The sequence below is a fragment of the Rhea americana genome, unplaced genomic scaffold, assembly GCF_003343005.1.
Source record: "Rhea americana isolate MKP2758 unplaced genomic scaffold, rheAme1 scaffold_165, whole genome shotgun sequence".
NCBI lineage: Eukaryota > Metazoa > Chordata > Aves > Rheiformes > Rheidae > Rhea > Rhea americana.
The window spans coordinates 947,384-973,400 of NW_028185761.1; the positions used below are offsets into that span (position 1 = coordinate 947,384).

At 37.9% G+C, this 26,017-nt stretch overlaps 1 protein-coding gene across 9 annotated transcripts in view; it reads right to left on the bottom strand.

Moving 5' to 3' along the window:
- Nucleotides 1–26,017, bottom strand: part of EMSY (EMSY transcriptional repressor, BRCA2 interacting) — a 41,393-nt gene that overhangs the window by 14,629 nt on the left and 747 nt on the right. For 6 of the 9 annotated variants that reach the window (XM_085300554.1, XM_085300551.1, XM_085300549.1 and 3 more), the window contains exons 2-11: nt 25,455–25,563; nt 21,854–21,953; nt 21,081–21,155; nt 18,690–18,865; nt 15,809–15,961; nt 12,028–12,287; nt 6,853–7,123; nt 4,549–4,827; nt 2,311–2,460; nt 580–753 (exon numbers count right to left, since the gene is read on the bottom strand). In XM_085300554.1, the coding sequence (XP_085156680.1) occupies nt 580–753; nt 2,311–2,460; nt 4,549–4,827; nt 6,853–7,123; nt 12,028–12,287; nt 15,809–15,961; nt 18,690–18,865; nt 21,081–21,155; nt 21,854–21,953; nt 25,455–25,524 (1,708 nt within the window). In that variant the 5' untranslated portion in view covers nt 25,525–25,563. The remainder of the gene's footprint in view (nt 1–579; nt 754–2,310; nt 2,461–4,548; nt 4,828–6,852; nt 7,124–12,027; nt 12,288–15,808; nt 15,962–18,689; nt 18,866–21,080; nt 21,156–21,853; nt 21,954–25,454; nt 25,564–26,017) is intronic. The other 3 variants (XM_085300555.1, XM_085300553.1, XM_085300552.1) reach the window with 2 other exon arrangements.

Sequence of the window (26,017 nt, forward strand, 5' to 3'; positions counted from 1 at the left end):
ATCAAGGCTGGTCAGAAGACTAATGTAAAGACAAGCAGCAGGAATCTGCGTAAGGCTGGGAGGAAAGCCACAAGTTAGAGCACGAGATAAGCGAAAGACAGACTGAAATCAATAAAAGAAGAATGGGATGAGAAGGAGACTACACAGTTGGACTCAAAACATGCACCTGGTTCTTTCAGTGAGGGGTGGAAGAGAAAAGGTCAGTATCAAGATTCCAGACTACTTTAGATTGACCTACAATATAGCTGTATGACCTTCCTGTTCTCAAGCATACGACAATACAGTAGTTCCTGTACTGTCCTCCAGATTTATCTTTTTTTTCTCAGCTTCCCTCCCATTAAGCGCTTCCTTCTTAAACCTTGGAACTGCTGTAATCCATGACAACATTCTCCTTCCACACCTTTTGCCCATTATTTTCTTCTTCATCCTCAGCTGTTTTTCTTCTGAATTAATTTGTTCTCTCATAAAGGATCTAATAAATATTTAAGTATGTACTACACAGAATAGATCTGAACAACTACAGGGAGTCTAAGATTGCTTTTGAAATGAGTCTTAATATCAAAGTACTCATATGCCTACCAGAAACAATATTACTGCTGATAATTTTGCCTCCCAGCGTAGCCAGTGATTTTGGTACTACTGTAATGATGCTACCACTTGTGGTTTTCACGTAAGTAGCAGCCCCTGGAGTTCCAGCCATCCGAGCCCCTAGAGAAGGGCTAACCGTTGGCCGCGTGTATGTTGCTTGAGTTCCTGTTTTGAAGAAAAGACAAGAAAATTTGCTGTTAGAATATGCTACATTATCAGTTTTTGTGGAAAAGGTTAATTTAAAAGGAAAGCATTATACTTCATTCAGAGAGACCCCACACTGCAATTTATTACCACCCTTTATAATCTTCTAGTTAGTTTTTAAATGTGCAGAGCAATATTCAAGTACATGCCAATTTTAATTTAACTGTAAACTTTTGTGAGGCACCGTATCAAAATGTTCCAAGACCACCACATTTTAATTTGTGTCTTTGTGCTACGGGTTTTACTTTTCAAACAAGTGTTAGACCTATAGATGAGGAGTTAGACCCACATGTTTGCCACTTACTTTATTAGAGGCACAAGAGTTAATCRTCTGATGACACTATCAGAATTGAACCCTTCCTCTCTTGAAAGAGACCTGTAATCTCACTTTTCCCATGGGACAAATCATTTAGAACACCAAAATTTACTGGCCTAAATAGCATTCTAAGAGAAAAATATAATTTCAAGTGAAAATGCAATCTTACAGATTTAGCATTTAGAAGTAAGCCTCCTGACATACTACAAATGCTCCTTTTCCTAGCTACTCTTCCTCAGAATGGAAGTAGGACTGAATTCCCAGAAGAAACTTGCTCAAAATAATAACAATAGTCAATAGCTACACTAACATTATGATTCCATTCTGATTATACTGATTCTGATAATGCACTACAGACTTTAATTACTAAAGATTACAGAGCAAAATAGCTTGTTTTAACAGAGAAGCTACATGTTCAAATCCAAGAGAAAGCAATTTAGGTTTTACCAATTAAATGAACTGCAAAACTGTTAGAATTTATTTTTTAATACACTTAGGAATATTTGTGAGAAGTATTTCAAGAGCTAAAGTTAAGAAGAGTCAACATTAACCATTAGTTTACACTAATATTCCTAACTCTTGCTAAAAATTCAGCAAGCAAATTTAGCCTAGTTTTCAAGAAATTCAGCTTAATCTGCCTTGAGAATCTTCCTTGCACAAATTAAAAACTGAACAGTCTGTATCATTCCTAATTCTATACAAGAAGGAAGCACAAATACAATTAGATCCTCAGAAAACCACTGGGAGCTTAAAATTCAATTTACTGGCCTTCTCATAAATTTAATGCAAGACTACGAGCAAGTCACCTGCCTTTTAAATTCCACATATGTAAAATAGGAATAATGCTGACCTACCTACTTGAGGTACATAAAGACTTACATTAATTTAACTTATCTCATATAAAGTGCTACAGAAGTGCAAAGTATCACCGTAAGTTGCAAAAAACTTCCTTTAAAATAAACTCATTGGGGAAGGAATGATCATACTTTTGTGCATTCAACTCAAGAGACCACAAGAGGAATAAAACATCACTCAGTGGCAGAAATCCTAATCTAGAATGATTATTAACATGATTGTAAATGTGCTGTTGTGTTCACTGTTTTACAAGAGAGACGAGTGCTTTTTTTACCCTAATAAACCATGTTTTAATCAACTGTATTTCTGGGTTTACCCTCCCTTCCCTTCTCAGAGCAATAACTTACCAGTGGGAGTAGTGACCAGTTTAGTTGTCATGATAGTCCCATTACTGCTAACCACCATAATAGGTGAATTGCTACTGCTGGGCAAAGTCGCTGTAACTGGTTTGGGAAGGATTTTACTGGGTTGCACCTGTTGAGTGATTATTTTAACACCTAGGAAAGGAGAAAGGTCACTGTTAAAATACAGGCACGAAAAGTTACTTTCTGAAATGTTTTCTCAGACCAAGCCCTAGTGGGCAAGTAGCCTCACGAGGCTTTTATTCTGAGCCCAACGTATTCTTGATCCTCAAAAGGATGTTTTTTGTTGGGTGGGATTTTTTTTTTTTTGCAAGTAAAAAGATCATCATCACCTCTGCCTTTCATGTGCCTGTTTCTGTTCCTTGCTACTCCCACTGACGCATGGGATTTCATTCCATCATTGATTTATTGTAGTGATTTTTAACCTCTTCTGGTTCATGTCTCAAAAACAGCATATATTTCCCAGGAACCAACAGGTTACAATCAATATCAAATTGGTTCAAATATAATGAAGCATCACAAAGTGAAATAGTTCTTGATCAGYTTAGTCTATGAATTTTAATGTGTTTTAATTAACTAGTTGAATTTCATTCCTTCGAATAAATAAAAAGTTTTTCCTGCACTCTTGAGTATTAGTGGCTGTAAGGAAGCAACTGTGACACTGTCTAGAAAAGGCTGCTGTAAGGAAACCTCTCCGTTTAATCTACTGGTTGTTTTCAAACTACAAAGGAATTGGACTGAAACCCATTCTGGGAAAGGCAGTATGAACAAAGGAGAACACCTTAACATGTCAAGGATTCTACTCCCTTTCTCTCAACATGTGTAGTGGAAGGGGACTTCTTGAAGATTCACTTTTCAGCTGCAAATCAAAAGACTCGTGTAGTCTGTCCAAAAATACATCCAGGCCATCTGGAACTTGAATTCTGTTCCACTCTGAGGTAAATGAACTCTACTGGGTTGCTCAACCTTCATGAAACCCCTGGCCTGAATTTACCCTACCGAAATTTAGACACTTAGGTTTGTACACAGATGTTTCTAGGTGAGGAATTTTGTCCACTCAAGAAACATCCTCCAGAGATGTTTTCTTCTACATCATCTACAAAAGTAGGACAGAGCAAGTAAGCTTCAAGCTCAAGTGCCTTAATAAACTACCTGCAGTGAGAAAAGAAAAACCAAGGCCTTTGCATCATCCAGACACAAATCTGGATAAAAAAAAAAAAAAAGTCTTTGTGAAAATTAACTCCTGTCTTTCAGACAAAATACGTATCAGATGGTATTTCTAAATAAAGTTTAACTAAAAGGCACGTGGAGCCTAAAACCATAGTAGAAGGCAAAGAGTGAAATTCTTATTGATCAAATGGTGACCAGTGGCTGGAGGATGGAGGCCTTTTATTTGTGTTCATAACTAGACATTTTTTCCCCAGGCAATGGTCCCACAGTCCAAAATACAGGATGGGTAAGGATGTTTGGTTTTCTTTCATTTTATCGTCTATTTTAATTATTTGACCTAAATAGTAAAAACATAATAATTTTATTGACATTATTAGTATAAAATATGGACATAAAAATACTTTGCACTTTTATAGCACTTCTTTCTTCAGAATTTGGTAACTTTGCTTCTAACCATGTCTCAATGAGATAAAAACTGTCTTATTTTACAGAGGAGAAAAGTCAAGGCAGAAAGATCAAACAACTTGCCCATAGTAAACTGCATAAATTATGTCACAAAAAGAATGCAGTCCAGCTTCAGTCTCAGTTCTAATTGTATTTGTTGTGATGAGTATCTCAAGAATAGGTTTTAATTTCTACACCCAAGAAAAGAATTAAAACACAGATTAACTTTTTTAAGGTGGTACAGTTCAATAGCTCTTGTATCTTCAGAAAACTGCTGTCTTCCATGTTGTCAGCCAAGCTACTTTTGAAGGTATTTAAYATACCTTTCAATCTCTAAAGATAAAAACATTTCCTCCTAAAAGATGATAATACATAAACCAAACAAGCAGAGTCACAAAAACAAATTATTCAGTTATTGTTGCCTGAAAATTTGAAGTCATCTTTCAATAACTATTTATTTTCTAGGTTAGTGCCAAATCCTGTACTCAAGCTGTTTTGCCTTTATGACAGCTCCCCATGCACATTTTGGGGCAGAATCCAGCCGTGCTTTCTTGACTGGTAGTTAGACCTCACCAGTCAGCAGTATCACACAAAATTAACTCCATCTACCTGATTCCTGTTTGATCTGAATGGTAGGTTTGATGCCAGGTGGCAACTGAGATTGTTGTGGCTGCTGTTGAGCTACAGAAGACTGTGCCAGCTGTTGTTGCTGCTGCTGTTGTTGCTGTTGCTGCTGCTGCTGAGCCTGTTGTATTTGGTGCAGCTGCTGTTTCGGGGACTGCTGATGTTGTTTGGGAAACTGTGCTAGAATCTGAGTTGGATTTCCAACCAAACCTTTTGGGGAAGGTAGTCTGGTAGAGGCAACTTTAATAGCTGATGTAGACACACCTGTGAAAGAGTAAATAGTTTAAGACTGACCAGTGCAAAACAAAAGAAAAAAATAAAATTTATTAAATGCAATATAGTATTAAACCATCTTTACACTGAAAGATGCAAGCTCACACACACAGTTAAAAAAAGCTACCACTTGCATCTCAAAAGCCCTATTCAGATGCTTTCAGTGTCATGGCAGAAAATGTTAAGGCAGCTAATATAAAGGCCACAATCCCAAGAGGCTATAGTCTACGCCCTGCACCTTTTGTAGTACAAATAACTTCACAAATCCTTTYAAAGCCTGATCTTTAGGCTTCAAGAAAGCCAAGTATTTATAGTGAAAACGAAGACTGCAAAAGTTAAGGATATGAGAATAACAAATTAATATGAAACACCTTAACATTAGAAGGGAATATCTGTTAGTGAATGCAATATTATTTTAAAAGAACAAATCAGGTAAGAGTACGCATTTTAAAAAAATGAGGAATRTGTATTCTTTACAGATTAAATTATCTTAAAAATAAGAACATGATTAAAAYAAAGTTTGCAGTAAGAGGGAAAAATTAAGTTCCCAAGTAAATACTTATTTCTGCCACTCCTTCACATAGATAAAGACAGATTATGCTGGAAATATTGTGACAGCTATCACTTTAAATTGCACACCCATAAGACACTGACTTTACATCTGTCTTTTGGGTGCTCACGTAGGCAGTTTTTAACCAGGTTCTGGCTGGAGTAGAACATGGAAACAAACAAACAAACTCCCMACTTCCTGCTCTCTTATTTCTCCCTCTACATTTATAGATGGCAGTGAAAAACATAATAAGCATACGAAGATAATAAGCTATAAATTTGGCAATCTAAACAAGCAACTCTTATCACTATATCACCTAATGGTTTCTCCATTTTGTTGGTCAGCTGTTTTCATCTATTAATTTTAACTTAACTTTCCTCACAGTGGGGGCGATTATCAGATTATACCATATGGTGTTTTACTGGTATTTTCTGCAAGGGCACTGATAATTCTTTAACATTGTTACRTATCTCACCCAATATATTTTGGAATAATGGCTGCCAATTTCATGATCAAAATGACTAAAATTGTACAGTTCAAATAATAAGAAATATTGCTCTTGTGCTCTGCAGCTTAATGACCTACCTCCATTATCACAGTAATAGAAGTAATGTGGAATTCAAACCACCTCTTCAGCTTTGCTTTGGCTGCCCAAATTTTTGTGAAGTGGAGGAAGAATGGAAAATGTGGACCAGGAAAAATCATTATGTGACATTATGTGACACTTGTCACTGACAGACACAGCACATTTCAAGTGCTGATCACTGAGGCCCTTTCATTCATTCACAGCTTCCCCTCAAAAGGGTTAACTAGTAGCTGTGTAGTTGAACTTGTCTGTGCTAGCACACATAGTTGGAATTAAGATACCAGAAACTGAGGAGTTTTAATCTAGGCCCACTCAGGTCTTAACTTGTAAGGACATGAAAACTGAGATGCTGACAAATAGACAAAAAGTGCAAGCACTTTATACCTTTCAAAGTTGTCATGAAATACCACAAGTAGTAGTCTACAGACTGGACACATCAAGCCTAAGAACCTTATATTTGATACTAATCTCGCATGCTTTTGTAAATCATGCATTAGGAAAAGCAAGTACCTTCAAATAATACTAAAAACATTCATTTTTCGTACATGAGATGGATAGAGTTCTCAAAAGCCAGTCAGTTCAAGGCTAGAATGTTTTAATACTTGCAAACAAAACCTTTTCAAAATAAAATTGTCACACTTCATCACCAAATTCTCTTTAAAATTATAATTTGTACTTCACAATTGTTGAAGAAGAGAGCTATTTTCAGCATCAACYTCTGTTGAGTACCTTGGATTAGCTTCATCAGCAGATTTTTTTCCCCACCTCTCCTGTACTTTCCTCAGCGTATGTAAACAAAGTTTATCATCTCCTCTATACTATTCTCAAAGTCTAATTCACCAGTGAAAGAGTTTTCACAAATATAGTATTACTGCCATACCTTGTGCTACTGTTGACATCACTACAGACGGTGTTGATGATACCACAGCAGTCACTGCAATAGTATTTGCGGTACAAGAGGGAGTAGAACAGCTACTGCTGCTGCTACTAACCAGAGAGGACTGAGATGCAGTTATAACCACTGGTTGCTTTTGAGTAGTTGAGGCAATGACTGATGTTGGGACAAGTTTCGTAACTGCTGCGTAGTTGTGGGACTTTGAAAGGATGTTGGGTACAAAAGTTGAGCTTGGAGAGGTGGTTACTATTATCACCTGAAAGAAGAAAAAGAATAAAAGATTCATTTGTTCTTTCCATTTATTTAAAAGCATAAAAATTTAGTAATATATTTGCATCTGTGCATTTAGTTTTAGGGGGATCTGTTCATCAAGATCATTTAAGAGTGTCAAAAATGCATTTGCTATCAACAAAAAAAGTTTCCACTAGTTTGAAGGAGAAATGGTAAACAGATAAAGTAATAAACTTTTCCTTAAAATTAGGGGATATTTCTTCTGAGGAAAACAATTGCTATCTGATTAAGGTAGAAATATCTTATGTTTGCAGGCAAATAGACAGGTAGGAACTGTYTGGGTTCATTTAACTGAGCCAAGAAGCCTGAAATCCATCTTAAATGGAACTGCTGGGATTTCAAAGAGTTTTAAACATCATCTTCCCAAACCCTGCAAGAAAGGGCAATGAGAGAATAAGGAGATGTTTTCCCCTTAACAGTTAGTATAACCAGTTGCTCAGTTCATAACGGGAAATACTTCTGATTCAGATGGCTGTAAATAATCAGTATTTCCATCAGTGAAAAACTTATTTTGAAGTTCAGAAACAATTTCTGTTTTCTTTAATTAGTGCTCTCAGTGAGAAGAAATTCTTTCACATCTGCCTGAAAACCATTTATATAAAGACAATAAACACTATCCCTCCTGAGAGTTACAGTTACAACCCCATGAATCTGAGCTGACATTGATATACCTGGAATTCATTATAGTCTTGGAAGAGGTCTGCTCTTACGCAACTGACCTAGAAAACTAATCATTTGAGTTTTGAATATGGGGACTGCTTATGTAAGAAGTAAAAATATTTGTTTTATATTGTTTGCGTATGTACCTCCTTGTACCTGCAAACATACACACAGTTAAAACACAAACAAAGCAGAGAAATAAAATGCATGTCTAGTTTACCATGCAAGAACCCTATGAAATTGTTTCACTAACATAACTAGCCTGATTAGGAAGTTCATTTATTAAAARTCTCAAACTTCGCAACCTATTATTTCATGTAATACTCAACAGAATAAAGGTTCAGAAGGAGGAAAGAGAACCTGTCAGTCCAAATGACCTTACAATACTACTCAAGAACCAGTGAAAGCTTGTCTAATAAAGAAAACAGATAATATGATGATGGAACCAGGAACAGACTTAAGAGTTATAAATTAAGCAATAAGAGATTTTTAAGAGTCTCTGTTCTGCTAAAAATAGGAGCTAATCACATACAAGGAATAAACGCAGCAAATTTCACCACTATTTTGCCTCTTCCTCTCCTTTTTCTCCAGCACTTAGTTTTATGGTTTGCCTCACCTAGGTGAGCCTTAAATATCTTGATGCGAGCAAAAACAAAACCTCACTACCCTCATAGAATCAGTAAGGTTGGAAGGGACCTCTGGAGATCATCTAGRCCAACCTCCCTACTCAGCAGGGTCACCTAGAGCATGGTAGAYAGGGTTGCATCCAGGTGGGCCTTGAATACCTCCAGAGAAGGAGACTCTGAGACACAACCTCTCCRGGCAACCTGGTCCAGGGCTCTGTCACTCTCACAGGGAAGARATTCCCSCTCACRGTCAGGCAGAACTTCCTGTGCTTCAATTTCTGCCCRTTGCCTCTTGTCCTGTCACATGGGACAACTGARAAGAGTTTGTCCCCGTCCCCTTGACACCCTCCCTTCAGGTACTTGTACACATTGATCAGATCCCCCCTCAGTCTTGTCTTCTCCAGGCCGAAGAGGCCCAGCTCTCGCAGCCGTTCCTCACAGGGCACCGCAGGTGACTGCCAGAAGCACAAAGTTTGTGTATCAGCTGCTCTGCCATCCTGTTATGTTTCCCAATGAATATTTTCTCTGTGTTACTCTCGTTTTTGCCCGAATCCTAACCTTGATTTAACCAGCAAAAACACTCTTTTGAAGACTGCTATTAGGCTGTGACCAACCAGACAAGCTGTACACTACATAGTTTGACTCTGGTTCAAACCTTAAAAGGTGAAAATATCATTTGAGATAAAACTTGGGAGTTTTATTTAGATTTTTTTAAATAGTCAGTTAACATTAGAAATCTTTCCTAAGTTTCCCATTCTTTAAGAAACAGAATTAGAGAATTTAAGGTCCAGTTCCTTTCCACCTAAGATTTTTCCCACCTAATTTAGGAATACAGGCACTCAAAGTGCAAGTTGCAGTCAATGAAGACAGATCAGTCCAGGCTTTCGACATAATCCTTAGGGAAATAGAACAAGTTAAGTCTCAGCTAAGTTACTAAAGGTACTGAGTATAAATCTGTGCATAATCACAGCTCCTGAACATTATTGTTCCTCATGCAAAGAGAGAGGTGATGCCATCATTCTAAGAGTATCAAATGGTTATTATAAATAACACTATTTAATTATACCAAAAAAAAAGCTTGCCAAGTGTTACACTTAAACAATAGTTGCTGTCCTGAGACTAAGTAGGCTTGAGTCTCTTTAATCTATTTCTTCTTTCAAAATTAGCACATGAGAATATAAAAAAACCCCACTGATCTTAAAGAAGTATCCAGAAAGTAAAACTTCCTCGTAAAAATTCATAAATACTGAAGCTCAAGTCATGTCAGTTATATTTTTAAAATATTGTTTTCTCATATACATCAAGATGTTCAAAGTATTCCTGTCATGGGTACCAAAACAGCATCTTTCCACAGCAGAAAGACTGTGGAAGGACAAACAGCAAGTTACTGTGKTTTTTTTTGTTGTTGTTGTTGATTTTAAGGTAAAAACTAATTCCTAACACATTGAAATTAGTCTTGTCAGCTCTGTTTTGAGAACTATCAAAATCTAGTCCCTGAAGAAATAAAGACACTAACTGCCAGAGGCTTCACTGTCTGGATTCCTTCTCTGTCCTAGACAGAAGACTGTAATWGCGGAAAATCAGAAATTGGAGCTGTGACATTATTAGTTGTTGCTACAAATGTTGCTTCAACCTACTGAAATGTCAAAACAATTCTGAAAGCTAGTGTGCAGAAACCAAGAATATCATTCACATCCAAGAACCTCTTTTATATCCAGCTGCACTATTATTTAAAAATACATTTCCAATCTGAGTCTAACAAGTCTCACATTTAATTTAAAATTAGTAAGAAGGATTTCTCCCAAAATAATGCAATTATGTATTTCAGCATATCTAAATCCAATAAAAGAGGGTAGCATTACAAGTTCAGATACAAACACTATTATGGCTCCCTAATGAAACACATTATGATTTTCCTATCATTGCAAATTAGCAAGAGAGTCAAATAATATTACACAAAGCAAAACCTAAAATTTTCATGTCAGAATGATGAGCAGCACAAGGGTAGAAAATACCCTATCAGCAGTCCATATTTTTCCTTTCGAAGGTTTAGTACATTCCACCTTTAACTAACATGCTATAGCACATATTTAATAAAACAATATGACATCTAACGAAAAGTTTTGTTCTTGTACAAAAGATGACCCTCTCGAAAACAACAGGCTGAGGAGGTTAAACTATCTTATCTGCATATTTTCTGCATTGAATGTAAGACATGTTACTTGACGGGTTTATGCTCACTCACGCGTTTCTATTCGTGCCTTCTAAGATGCAATTTTACTAAGGAAACTGTTAAAGAACAGTGAATAAAACGGAAACATAATTAAAGAGCTTTGAAGTGGGAAAAAGGCCAAAAAGCAAGCTCTTTATTGCACATTACTTCAGTTGAATCTTCCTTCCTTTTTAAGCTTCCAAAAAATCAGGACATGGGAACTCTGCTAATCCAAAGAAAGGCATAAAACAATTAACGAGACTCACAATAAATACTGTGTTAGGGCTCAAGAGTCAAACTCTCATGGTTGGGAAAAACGCTTGTTAGTGGCCAGCCTACAATCAGTCTGTCCGCATCAAGGCCAAATTCATTTTTTCCGCAAGTCTGCGATAATCAGTAACCGCCCCAAGAATGAACTTGGTCTGAGGTGTTAATCTTTTTCTAAATCTTAAGGACAAAAAGTAGACACTCCCAAAATGCTTCCTAAAATATGGGAAAATAATCATGCCATAGATCGTGCACATAAAATCTGAGTTCCAGTATGAAAAGTCTACATAGAAAATCTCTTCCACACATAGCATCCTGAGAAAATTTGGGCATACTCAGCTGAAATAATGCAATGGATTTCAGCTACCATAATACTGTTAATGTAGAATGAGAAATGGCACATTAGAACTGAAAGGAAAATAAAGTCCCAGTCTTTGATCAGCTCCAAAAATAAAATTCATAGACCCAAAAAAGTAGTTTCTAGACCAAGGAAAACAGCATGGGAAACCCATGCCAACTCTCTTGGAATGCTATTACTGCAAAGAATAATTATAAATAAGGAAAATAGAAATAAGAAAGATTACCTTTGACCAATAGTTGTTACCATCTGAAGGCTGTTCAGAGGCCTATGTGATCCAGTTCTCAGAGGACTAGTGTCCATATCACAAAACCCAACACCACAAATGGTACTAACTGGCAACCTTGTTGGCAGTCTCACCAGAGAGGCCAAGAATTGAATGAGCATGGAGACTGAATCCCCTCTCATCCCTAGAAGTGGTCCCTTCAGGTCAGGGTTGAGGCACATTGGTGGGGCAGTCTGGGGGAAGCTTGCACTCCCGCTGCCTGTGCTGTACCTGTTCTGTGGATAAAAAGAGGGCTTCAGTCTCCACAGCTGTCAATCCAGGTCCTTTCACACACAGGTGAACTAAATTCATACAAGACTTCGGTTTTCTCTTTGTTTGTTTTAAAGAGGGATTATCTTATCCAAAGAGCAATCCTTAAAACACAGCTAGAYACTTCATAGAAAGATAAGAGTCAAACATCACATCTTACTCATTGATAAAACAACAAATGAAGTAACATTTGGCAGCTTCCCCCACATACCTTCTGTGTTGTTGTGTTTGTTGTCTGTGTTGAGGGCTTAGTGAAGGTTATTTTCACAGGCGACATGTGTGGTGGCAAGGAGTTGGCAATGCTCTGCATTATATTACTCATCTTCGGGCTGCCACTTACAGGCACTGTGATAGTTTTAGTGACAGGAGTTACTGCCTTTGGGACTTCCTTCAGGAGAACAGGGGAAGAACTAGAAGAATTAGTTCGTCGTCTTTTGCGGGGCTTTTCATCATCATCTGAGCAGCTGACACCTGAAAAAGAAGTACTTTTCTAAATTACATTTTCCCCATCTGTGACTCTCAATGCTTTCTAAAGCACCCCAACCTCGCTGAGTCTTCTACTCTTTTTCAAATAAGAGAAATAGATGGTAAATTACATCTTATGGTCACAACTAACCTATAGTAGACCAGAAACGCTCAGTCCTTGATATAGACCACATTTATATGTTCATTAAAAGAAAAAATCAAGCTCTTGAGTCATTTGGCTATTTCACTGTTTAAGAGATTAAAAGAACGTAAGASCCAGTACAGGGGTTTCACTTGGCCTCCAGAAGTTTGATTAATGTAACTGTAYACACAAGGGGAATAGGACATCGGGTTCATTTTTGCTTAAAACTCTACAGTTCACCATTGTTTTGGTAGTGGTTTTGCTTACAACAAYTGAAGTTTATCCTGTTGTAGTCTTTTTTAATTTCAACCTCTGTACCTACTTTCAGTCAATGCTTACGATTACAATACCCTTCTTCCTTTAACCTCAACATCGCATCTTAAGATCTATTTATTTCAAAATGTAATTTAACTATGAAGCTCAAACCTCATTTTACCAGCTTTGCGTTGTTTGTTACATTTTGTGCAAGAGACACAAAATGTTGCCTAACAAGCTCTCACAAAAAACAAGAGAAATCTGGCCTCCAAGGAGCTTGTTCTTCCCCTCAACCTTCTACTGCACRTGTATAAAACAAATCTGCTGCAATAGATTCAGCTGAGCAACTGGTAACTCTACAGCATGATTCACTGGTCTTAAATCAGTATGAAACTTTATAAAGCAGGCAAGAGGCTCATAAAATGGCATATATTACAGAAAGACATGCTTTAATTACCTTGAAAATTTCTTAAAGCTATTACAGAGTGTTTATGGCTACAAAATTATCCAAAATTAAACAGCTAAATAATCAAAAATGTGCAGAAAATTACCATTAAGATGATAGAGTATCTTCTTCCTTATGCCTGTGCCTTATGGAGAAAATGTTGTTTTTTTACAGAAAAAAACACTAAYGGTAAAATGCAGTCTTGCTGGCAATCAAGCAGACTTGGTTGGCAATAAATTTCTAATTAGGGTGAGGATCTAATTAGGGCCAGTCTCTAATTAGGAAAGCTAAATAACTTGGCATTGAAAGGGAAGGCCCAGGAATCTACATGGATGAGAAAGTGCTTACTAGCACAGTAAGTAACTTCTGAAAAACAGGACTCTCTTACTATATAACCAGTTCATTTGCAGGTACGTTTCCAAACCATGCAAAAGGTTGACAGCTGTTTCTGCACAAAGGAAGAAAGCAGAACTAAGAACTAGCAATAAGCTATATTTTAAGCTTGCTTTGGGTTCCAAAAAGTAGTCGGGGCAGCTTGTAGCAATACGGATTAAGTGTGGATCTAAGAGTGCAGAGATCAAAGTCCTCAACAACAACTCACTTTATGATCCTGAACAATCCATAAAGTACAGAATTGGTTACATGTCTTAAAAGTCTATTATGAACAGGCTAAGTATTGTTGCGAGTGCACTAAGTTCCAATAGCAAGGTCACTGTTCTAAAAAGAAAACGTGCAAAAATTTCAAAAATCTTGGGACCCATCAGAATCAAAAGTGCACATGCAGCTAGGATGTTAGGGTACAGCTGTTATTTTGGTGGGTTACTATGAAATGCTAAAGATACAGATAAAGCTGTTTCTAAGTGGTCCTCTTCCACAGAAAATAGAAGCAACAGATCAAATTAACAGAGCAGTATTTCATATAAAATACATTTCATTTCATCTCTCATTTTCAGTGCTAGGGTTCTGTGAGAACAATATTCTCGTAATTTCATGTTAGAAATTGCACTAGTACTAAGTCTTCCACAAGCATTTAGCTGAAAGGTAATGCTCAAAGCCTGAATATAACTCAAACCTGACAAGTAAGGAAGCAGAGGCATGGAAAGGTTAATGGCTCAATCAGACTGTGACTTAGATGAGGTCACACAACAGATCAGTGGCAAAGTCACGACTGTAACTCAAGTCTCCTGAGTTTGCTCTAACCCACATATAACTGGGTTTTGTTTAAACTAACATGACTCAAATAAAACATTCTGAAAAATGTGTGATTCCTTAAAAAAAACAGAACAAGATGAAGTGCAGGAAGTGGGAGAAAAAGAAAATCTAAAGATGGGTGGAATAAAAATAAGAACTTTTCATCCCTCTATCATGCATCTAGATCACTTTTATACTCATTACCATGTAACAATTCAATATAAGTCTAAATTAAATTTTTAAAAGATTAAGATCATTCTCCCTCGAATCCTTAAAATTGAGTGATTAGTGTATTAAATAGAAAAAATTAAAAAATTTATTGAGTTGCATGCATTGATATAACCATTAAAGATAGTGGTTCGCAGTTAACTATATAACACTTCTGGCTAGCTTTACACAAATGTACATATATAGTACAGAGATTAATATAATTTTAAAAAGTAGCAATTAGCCAGACCAAGCTAAAAAAATGCAGATAGCACTTGTTATTAACTTCACTATTAACCTTTATTTGTATTTGCATTTTGATAGACACCAAAATTCAAACATGAAGAATCATCTTAAATTATCAGTTAAATAAAACTACCTACCTTTGATGTGCTAGATATTCTTACAAAAACAAATTCTGCTAGATATTCTTATGAAAGCATAAATTCTGCATTTAGAACTAGCTGATTTATTAACCAAAGAACTAAAAAGAGTGTGTTTCCAGGTTATTACACACTGCACTTCCAAGTTTAAACACCTAAAGATAGGCAGGATTTTCATCAGTGCCTAGGTATCCAAGCTTCACTACAGTCCTCTTCCAAACATATCGCAGAATGGCCAAACGTGGTTAACGATATAATTTGCTTAAATACTTTGTTAAACCTTGGAAGATAGCACAGAAATTCCTGTGTTCTCTTCAGCTTCTATTATTCCAGTACAGTATACAGACAGACAAATCCTTAACTAATGCAAGGCTGGTTTAGATCAACAGGGAACTAGCACAAATATCTGAATCTCTCTCTCACTGAAACAAGGGTATATACTTGCCAAATTATTGTATTTTAGAAAAGTTTTGGTCACCTAAGAAAGTGGGAAGGAGGCACCTTTTTTAACTTAAGTGGTAAGTGATTACCATGCATTATTTAAGCAGGAGAAGAAAGAGGGAAGTCCTCTGCAGAAGCAACAAGCACGGCCACTTTGAAAACAACTTCTAAGAAAGCTAGGTTAGAAATCTACTAACATATAGCAATTCCTATATTGTATTTTCATGATACTTTTCACTGTTGCTGTCTTTGCCATTAAGCCTCCCTGCAGCATTTCACACTCAGTGGATTTATCCTGAATATAGTTTCTCTGAAAAGGGAAGTAAATCCATTCAGTAGATTAAGCTATGGCATCAARTGACTTGCCCAAGGTCAGTCGGAGTACCTAAGTCAGACTCCATGCTTCAGCCACAAGACTGGCCTTTTCTTTCCCTTTTGTTAATCAGTTACTAGTATCACTTACTTTTGACGTAAACAGTACTTCCACTTGGCAAGACGACTACATTGGAGGCTGGACTGGCAGGTCTGGGGGACTTCACTGTTGCTACACTGCCACTTGGAACAGGGGTAGATGTTGGGGTTGAAGTGGTACTTGTGTAGGAATAGCAAACCACCACTGAAGAGGAGAAAAGACACCTTCCATATAACTGAAGTGCAGAATGTCATTATTCTATCACTATTTTAACATTTGTAAAGGAAGCCAAAGACTTCTTGGGTCATTATCCACATCTATGCCTCCGCAACCCTGTTACTATTAGGTCAAATCCCAATTTGACCCAAGTATGATCATGAAATTAATTACCTTCAAAGACAATGTAGAAGTCTTTCTCCCCATCTCCAGCTCCCAGAAATTTGTGCTGCCAATTCTAGTTTTTGACTTATCACAAGTTTAGCATTACAATTTGTTAATTTAATAATTTTAGTTTTAAGTATTCTTTTATTGTATTCCTATAAAGGACCTACAATGCTTGTCTAGATTTATAAGTGATAGAAAACAGTGCCCCTCCTCAGTGGTAAGTCAGCTGAAGAAACCGAAAGATTTTTTTACGTAATAAATCAATTAATATTTCTGTTAATCAGCCTTTATCAATAGTTGTTATAAATAATAGTATGATGATCCAATATTCCTCACAAAACCAGAAAAGGCAACCTATTTCAAGAACTGTTACATATTCTCTAGCTGCATGAAAAATAATTCAAGCCTATTCAGCCAAGCTGGATGGAATGTGTAATAACATTACTAAAACGGTGTGGGGAAGGTGGAAAGCTATTTTGCAACTTATTAGCTTGACATACTCAAACTGAAAAAAAAGGAAAGAAAGAAAACAACAAAAACCTTCTTGAAGATCACCAAAACTTAGAGGGACTACTTTTACATTATTAAAATAAAGTGATCTGACTTTTTTTTTTTTTACCACTTAGAGAACTGTACAACAGATTAGACCAACAATCTAAGGCTTTTAGCTTTCAGAGCTTAAGAAGCTAACTAGTGATGAAAGGGGCCTGCTCCTGAATGGGGCGGGGGCCCTGGTGACAAGGGATRCAGAGAAGGCAGAATTACTGAATGCCTTCTGTGCTTCAGTCTTCMCWGCTAAGGGCAGCCCCCAGGAATCCTGCGGCCTGGATGCGAGGGAGAAAGTCTGGAGAAGGGAAGACTTTCCCTTGGTTGAGGAGGAWAGGATTAGAGACCTTCTGGGCAGGCYAGACATCCACAAATCCATGGGCCTGGATGGGATGCACCCACGGGTACTGAGGGAGCTGGTGGATGTTGTTGCCAGGCCGCTCTCCATCACCTTGGAAAGGTCCTGGAGAACTGGAAAGGTGCCTGAGGACTAGAAGAAAGCCAGTGTCACTCCAGTCTTCAAAAAGGACAAGGAGGAGGACCCAGGCAACTACAGGCCAGTCAGCCTCACCTCCATCCCTGGAAAGGTGATGGAACAGCTCCTTCCGGATGTCATCTCCAGACATATGGAGGAAAAGAAGGTGATCAGGAGTAGCCAAAATCGATTCACCAAGGGGAAATCCTTGGTTGCTTCRCCAACCTGATAGCCTTCTAGGATGGAATGACTGGCTGGGCAGATGAGGGCAGAGCAGTGGACGCTGTGTACCTTGACTTCAGCAAGGCTTCTGACACTGTCTCCCATAACATCCTCCTAGAGAAGCTCAGCAAGTGTGGGTTAGATGAGTGGCCAGTGAGGTGGATTGAGAACTGGCTGAAAGGCAGAGCTCAGAGGGTCGTCATCAGTGGCATGGAGTCCAGCTGGAGGCCTGTGGCTAGTGGCATGGCCCAGGGCTCAGTCCTGGGTCCCATCCTGTTCAACTTCTTCATCAATGACCTGGATGAGGGGACAGCGTGCCTCCTGCACCTAGGGAGGAATAACCCCAGGCACCAGTCCAAGCTGGGGGCTGACCTTGTGGAGAGCAGCTCTGCAGAGAAGGACCTGGGAGTGCTGGTGGATGACAAGTTGACCATGAGCCAGCAATGTGGCCTTGTGGCCAGGAAGGCCAATGGTCTCCTGGGCTGCATTAGGAAGAGTGTTGCCAGCAGGTCAAGGGAGGAGTAGAGGCCCCTCTACTCAGCCCTGGGGAGGCCTCATCTCGAGTCCTGTGTCTAGTTCCGGGCTCCCCAGGACAAGAGAGACATGGAGCTACTGGAGAGAGTCCAGCGTAGGGCTATGAGGATGATCAGAGGGCTGGAGCACCTGCCCTATGAGGAACAGCTGCGAGAGCTGGGCCTCTTCAGCCTGGAGAAGAGAAGCCTGAGGGAGGATCTTCTCAATGTGTACAAGTACCTGAAGGGAGGGTGTCAAGGGGACGGGGACAAACTCTTTCCAGCTGTCCCATGTGACAGGACAAGAGGCAATGGGCAGAAATTGAAGCACAGGAAGTTCGGCCTGASCGTGARGGGGAATTTCTTCCCTGTGAGAGTGATGGAGCACTGGACCAGGTTGCCCAGAGAGGTTGTGGAGTCTCCTTCTGTGGAGATCTTCAAGGCCCACCTGGACGCAACCCTATCTAACATGCTCTAGGTGACCCTGCCAAGCCGGGAGGTTGGCCTAGATGATCTCCAGAGGTCCCTTCCAACCTTACTGATTCTATGATTCTATGAAGTTTCTTCCTAGGTGCTAGCATGCCCACACAATGCTGCTAACACAATGTTGAGAGATTTATGCTACAGATGCTGCAAAAGCACCTATAAAAAGAAAGAATTTTCATATTTCTATTAATACTGTGCAAGAAGAATCAGATTTTTTAAAAATATCTAACATTGTAGATCTTGGGTAACATTCTATAATGTGACATTTTATTTCCATACTTTGTAGTAGATTGCCAGTACGCCTCACCTTCTTTGTTTCCGGTTTCTGCAGGAACTGGAAGAGATGCATTGTGCTGAACAGCTGCATTGGCAACAGCATTAGCTGTAACAGTAAAGGCTGTTTGCGGAACAAGCCGTGGCATCAGCGGCACCAGTCGACGACCTTCTATAGACCACTCTGAAGAGCTATTTGGTCCAGACATACTAGAGAGAAATGCATATTCTGTAAGTATACTGTTGACTTTCCAAAGTACTCAGTATTTCTTATTTAGTGCCTTTTTTCCAAACACTGAAAATCTACAAGGCTCTTTCTGAAGACATACTACAGCAATAATCTCCAATCTTCTTCATTTCATGAAGATCCCTCCTTTTTCCACCCAGTGTAGAAACCCTCTCAAAGCATATTTGAGTTGTTTTTTTTCTTTTAAAACATTATGTTTTAGAGAACCCTTAAAGGACCAGAGGTGTGGATAACAGGTTCAAAACATCCATATCAGATTATCTACTACTCATGTAGAGTTGACACACTGTGGCTGTCTGGATGACAAAATTGGTAGATATCCAAAAAATATCATAAAACACTCCCACACTAATCATACTATTGGGTGGAGTGGGGAGAAGAAAAAGGAAAGGTATTTTAATGTAAATCTTGCTTTACCTCAACAGAAAAGTAACAGCACAAATACATTCTGTACCTCTTCCTCAACAGAAACCAGCCTGCTGCTCTGATTTTCCCTTAACCTTAGTACTTGAAGATAAACTAGAATGTTTCAGTAAAATGCTACTCTTATCTAGGTAGAGAAGTGTTTCTTTTTGTGACTGTTTTATATTATTGATTTGTCAAATAAACAAAACCAGAACTGCATGTTATTTTTCAATGCTGTTATGTTCTTAAACAAACCAAGCCATTTAATATATTAATATATTCTAAAACAAACAAAAAAACCCTTTTCATTCCAAWTATTTCAAGCAAGTTGCAGCAAATTTCTTCATAAAATGCAGCAGATCTGCTCTGCTGTTAAATCCAGATATGCTTCAGTATTCCTCATACATATTCATATAGTATAAGCAGAGCTTCATCACCTTAAGTAAAAATATGTTTTAATCAAAAATAAGTCTTGATTTCCTAATAAGCTAGCAAATTATTTAGGTTGAATACTACATTATCAACTACCACGTAGAAAGAATTTACAGCAGGACAAAATAAAGAGATGCAGCATTCCTATAGTTGCACCTTGTCTGGATTATATATCTCAGCTGTTTGAAGTTCTGTAGCTCAGGACAAACAGTATGCTTGTTCTATAAAATGGAAAAACAGAACTAGTACTTAAAAAAAGGAAAAAAATCAAGAAAAAAAATCATGATTTTGACAATTAAATTCATTATTTTTCATCAGTCACTTTCATTTTTTAATGAAGTATAAAGAAGTCAGTGTTTTCTGTTTACCAAAAAGTATATTTCTAAATCTTTAATTCTTAACATTAAAACACTAAAATGTCAAATGTCACTTTGTGGCACAAAAACAGAATGATGATTTTGGTGAATCTCAGTTCTGACTACTGCTGATTTGAAATGGCCTGTTACCTGCATGATTTTGTTTTGTCTCTCTATAGCATTTTTGTTATAAGAGTCAAATTTAAAAATCACTGGTTATAACATACAAAAAAACCCAAAAATACAGACACTTTTATAATCCAATTGCATTCAAAGATATTTCTTAATAGCAAGACTATTAAGCATCTATCAGATATATGCAAGCACTCGTCCTCTCATGCCTCTCCACTTCACAAAAATCATGTGATGTTCAGAAGAGCAAATGCAAGGAGAAACCATCCCAACAGATCCAGGACAGCAGCTGCATCAAGCAGTTCAAGCTGAGAACAGTGGACACTGATGTCATCAGACAGCTTTCTGCAGCTTTTCACTCTGACCATTTTTTTCCCCTCTGTTGATATACTGTTTTCCACTAATCTCTCTCATCTCTTCCCCTCCCTTTGTCTGTGTAGTTAACTCCCTCTTCATGTAACCACATCAAATAGTTTTGAACAAAACCAAACTTAAAAAAAAAAAAAAAAAAAGGAACATGAACTTTGTACACAAGGCTGTTCATCCTGCTTATGTTTTCTCTCTTTTCTCTACCCTTCATTTCTCTCATGTATTTAACTGAAAGCTCTTCACAACAAAGACTATGTCTAAATTGTGCTTGTTCAGTGAATGGAATACCTTTAGATCCAAAACATGAATCCACTATATAATTCTTTCCAGTACCCTGATGTAAAACTCCTACGTGCATACAATGTTTGAACTACCATTCTTTAAATCATTACCGATCTTCAAAGCTCCATCATTCAGATTAAGGAATGATGGATTTTCCAAAGGGTATCTTTGGAAATCATACAGAAAATGACCTCTAACTTACTTGTGTGCAATAGTCGTTAGTCGTTCATCATTTACTGCTCTCCGAACTTCGGCACGGTGTCGCTCCGTTGAAATACTATTAAAAAAATATGGGTTTTTATATATATATATATATGTATGCATGTACTTATACATGTGTGTATATTTTATATATTTTAGTCAGAGGAAGACACGAACATTTATTTAAAACTTCTAGCTGAAATGAAATTTATAAATAATCTATTCAGAAGACCAAAGGAAACAGGCATTTACATTTAAGAGATGGTCACTTAATTTTTGCTATCACTGGAAAAACATATTATTGTTAGAAAACTACAATTCAAGAATAAGGAGAACATCACAGTTTGCAGGTTACCGTCACAAAACAGCTAAAATCCAATCTCCTAATACTAGTAATGACTTTAAAGCACGTAGTAGAAAAATTTGCATGGAACATGCAGCTGTTTTCATCATTATACCTTGGACCTAAAGACCTTGAAATTTCACCTTAAAGAAATTATAAGTGCACACTCATGAGCTAGCTATAATGTTTCCAACATACAACATCTCAAAAAATACCCAGAACAGTAAATCTTCAACCACAGAGGCACAGTTGCTTTCTTTATTCAAAGCCCAAGCTGAATAAAAATCAAATCTCCATAAGATGGAGAATTATTTCTCAAATAAGATTTGCAATACAGTAAAAATGACCAAAAAAAAGTAGTATCTTAGAAAGAAAGATTTCATCAGTTCATTGAATGCACAGCACTTATTTTTAAGAAATGTTATGATTACCTAAGCACTTTAGAGAGTTCTCCAAGAAGATCCTTCTTCTCCTTCGTAAGGTCTCCCTGTGCACGTAAGGCACTGATGACACCTGCATATGCTTCCAGTTCTAAAGAATTGGAGCAAATTGTATTTTTATTTAATGCTTGCAACAACAGAAAAACGTTATTTTCAGTATTACTGACAGTATTCTATTAGTTTTCAAAATCATGAAAAGGAACATGTCTTTCAACTACTTAGTGCTTTTCAAAAGAGATTGATGATTTAGAACTCCCTCAGTCAATTTCCCTTCAGTGCACAGCTTGTCTATGAAATAGAATTGTCTCATCACAAGGGATTATCTAGAAAGTTTATAAACYCAAAACTGACAGTTCAGTTGGAAAGCTTGAAAAAAAACAGTCCTCAAACTTGTACAGTAGCTAAGAATTTTCTAGAAGCAGGAGAAAAAAAATCTTTAACACGTACCATTATTAAAAGTTTCATGGGAAAGCCTGACTTGAGAAAGAAATACTCTATCAGAAGAGCAATTGATTTTTTTTCCTAATGCTGCTCCTTAATTAGGATGTAGAATGTCAGCTTTAGTTTGTTAAATATAATTGTTATCTTTTACGCCTATTTACTCGATATGTACRACTGCTTCAATCAGGAAAAGCACAACACTGACTTGAACCTGCCCGAGACATCAAAAAACACAATCCATCTATTCTTAAAATGTACAGAGCCATCACAGAGATTAACAAAAATAACAGAATTACAATAAAATCGTAATTCTATGTGATCCATGTAAATCCTATTCCATTACTGTTTTTAAAAAAATAAAATAGCTAAAGGCTACTGAAATTTCTGAATTCTGTCCTACTAAGCACGGTGATAAACACASCTAATAAATAATTTTGAAGGCTGCCACTTTGCCAAAGAATGACTTTATATTCTACACTTAGCACTGTTTTAAAAGGTGTTATTAAAAGCCACGCTTCARCAGTAGCAATACAAATTCTTTTGATGCTTACGTAGGTGTCTTTCATTCAGCATCCCATTTCTGCAACCAAACAAACCAACCTCACAACAGATCTCAGTTAACCAAAAATAAAAATCAAAAGGGGCCAGCCCAAACCTAACAAGAACCCAAGAATCTGTCTGAAATTAGGGGCAAAGGAAAGACGACTCATGCTATTCTGGAAGGCATTCACAGTAAGATTCCAAAGACCTAATTTACAAATCAAATCAAGGAATCATGCTGAAAGGACATCCTGCTCTCCTATCCTGATTAAGCAGACAAAATACAAAGCAGAGTCAGTTTGGTTAACTAGACAGTCTGCACAGGGATGCTGAGTGACCTATAGAAGCATCTACTGCCTTGGTTACAAAACATTTGCTAATTAATGCAATAGTTATTACTAATATCAACATTTATTTAGACAATCATGTTACAATATTTAAGATACTAATTATTTTTCCTTTCTCAACAACATAAAGTAATTCCAGACACAACTGTGTAATTATTTAGCAAGGATAGATTTTTTWTTTTTTTCATTTTTAATAGAGATCCTCTACACTAAGGCTTTAAAATGCTGGCTTTTTAGAAATTGGTAAAGATTACAGAATGGGTATAACTAGCTCCATCAYGCTTAGGTCGATATAAGAAACATTTCCTGGTGCGCTCTGTTCAACATGAAACAGCAGAGAAAGCTTCAAAAATCAGATTTGTCAAACTAAGATCATTATTTCAAATGTAAGGCTGCCACCATCATCTGCTTATTCAGTTATAAGCCCCAAACACTGCAGAATAACACTAGCTATTACACACCTCAGGACACATTTCAGTCTCACTTGCACCACTGCTTTCGTTTGTTGCACAGTACCCTGGCATTGCAGAACTGTCAACCAACTAAGGTGCTGGATTGAGAGCTGGAAAAGCAGGACCCTATATTCAGCTCTACTGATCTGTTTTATGACTGTTCACTCTGCCTGTGCTCCATGGTCCCCCCCAGTCTCACRGTTTGTGTATTTAAACCGAGAGCTCCTCTACCCTAGAAGACACGGCTGTACAGCTCTGATCCTCTGCTACACTGSCAGGGCCCCCTTGTGGGGATATAGCTCATGCCGGCAAAGAAAGATTTTTTTTTTTTCCTGTCAGCCTAGGTTATGTCATTGAAGGAGGTGTAGCTGCAGTTCTGTTTGGCTCAGCCGCACCAGCAGGGCTCTGCCAGCACACCACCGTCAGCTGGGGTGGAAGTTTTTTTCCACGCTCCTGGCCAACAGAGCTACGTTAACAAAATTCAGTAGCACAGATCCGGTCCAAATTTTTTGGCATCACACACAGTCTTTCTTTGAGTTTTCATACTTCTTGAGTCTTACTTAAGACCTACAGCTGTCACTTTAATGGACGTACAGCTTAGTTCTAACACTACGTGCAAAAATCCGACTATCTGCTTCAAAATAATGCAAATTTCAGATTCCCAAGCAATGAAATAAAAAGGGTGACGTGAGAAGAAATAAATTCTCATCTCTCAAAAAATAAAGCAGATTGCTGTATAACATATGAGAACCTTGGCAGTATCAAGTAGCAGAGCACGCAATCTTAACGTTCCAGCAAAATCAGACTGAGAAAAGTGACTTTACTGGCACAAAAGTTGGTGGCAGTCTCAACTTCTTTTTGGTATCCTCTAGATTATGCTCCTCAGTACAAAGTCCAAGAAGAAAGCCGTTTTTTTCATTTTAATGCTAAGCATCATTTAACTGGCAAAAAATCTTAACTCAAACAACTTGATTTTTTTTTTGGGGGGGGGGGGGGGGGGGGGGGGGGGAATTAAGAATGTGAAAGCCACTGTCTTAGAGCCCAGGTCAATGGTCTATCTAGCAAAGGATTCAGCCTCCAGYGGTAGCCAAAAGTGGGTGTGTAAAAACAGGGCAAATATTTTTATTAGTCTGCAAAACAAGAAATGTGTCTATCTATATAAATATGCATGTACAAGAAGAGCACCAAAAGTTTTCCAATGGGGATACATTTTCTTTGGGGTAAGGGAATAAGATATCGAGCTACATTTCAAATACAACAAGTTCCTGTTATCATGACAGTTAAGCAAGATCAGTTTTCACACTTCCCTGACAGTCTGTGTAACTGAAAACTACAGACACATTATCACACATTTTTCTTCTCACATTTCATGCCTTTGGGACAGTACCTTTACTATCTGAAGTCAATCCCACAGAGTTGATTGAACATGGGCTACATGATTTGGTACAGAAAAGGTGTCTAACACAGAATTAATAGACAATTGAAAAATCTCCTCCCAAACAGGTAGTATGTTGTGTGTAGCCACAAAAAAAAAGAGGAGCACTGCAGCACAGTAACATCAAGGCAGAGATGGACAAGGATATCCACCAGTGATTCTATCAAACCAATACAATTCTGTTCTATTCATTCTGCTCAGGCAGAACATCTGCCAAACATCATTTAAGYCAGTGCTGTCAAACCAATGACACATGCAAAATGCAGGAAATGACTTGTAAATTGCCTGTGGACATATTAAAATGTTTCTTGGAAGCAGCAGGCAGGCAGATCTTAAGTGGGCAAGCATACAGACCCACAAATTGTATCTTACTGTACCCAGTTTGCGAAGGATCCTCTTGCATTCATCTCTGCTGAGATCCAGAAGCGTCGGCCACACGACGGGCATCTTTCCCCTGTGTTTGTGCTCCCACAGAGCTCACCCTCGCTGAGGAGGAATACAAATGCAGTAAGTGCCAGTCCATCATTTATTGATTTCCCAAGCTGATTAATGCAAAYTCTCCTCGGCCTGCTCACAACTCCACCAACACATTCACTTCCATCCCTGCTCCAACCTTTGTAATGGCATGCTTTACCATGCAGGAATTCAGCAGTTTCCCAAGGCCACACACTCCCCACACTGTTTTTCTCAGATCCATCACCCAAGCCTTTCTGCTGAGAGTTTCCTATCTCCTTCTCAAGCCTTTTCTCATGCTGAAACGCTCTCCGAATTGATGTTTGAATCTCCTCCCTCTCTTTATGCACAGAGCACCTATTATAAGAACTCTTCCAGCTAACCGCACGCCCCCCCCGGGGGGGGGAATGCTTTTAGCACCAGCCTATTATACGACAGAATGGCAAAAACACCGTGAAGAAAAATCGCTTTACAACGTACTAACCCC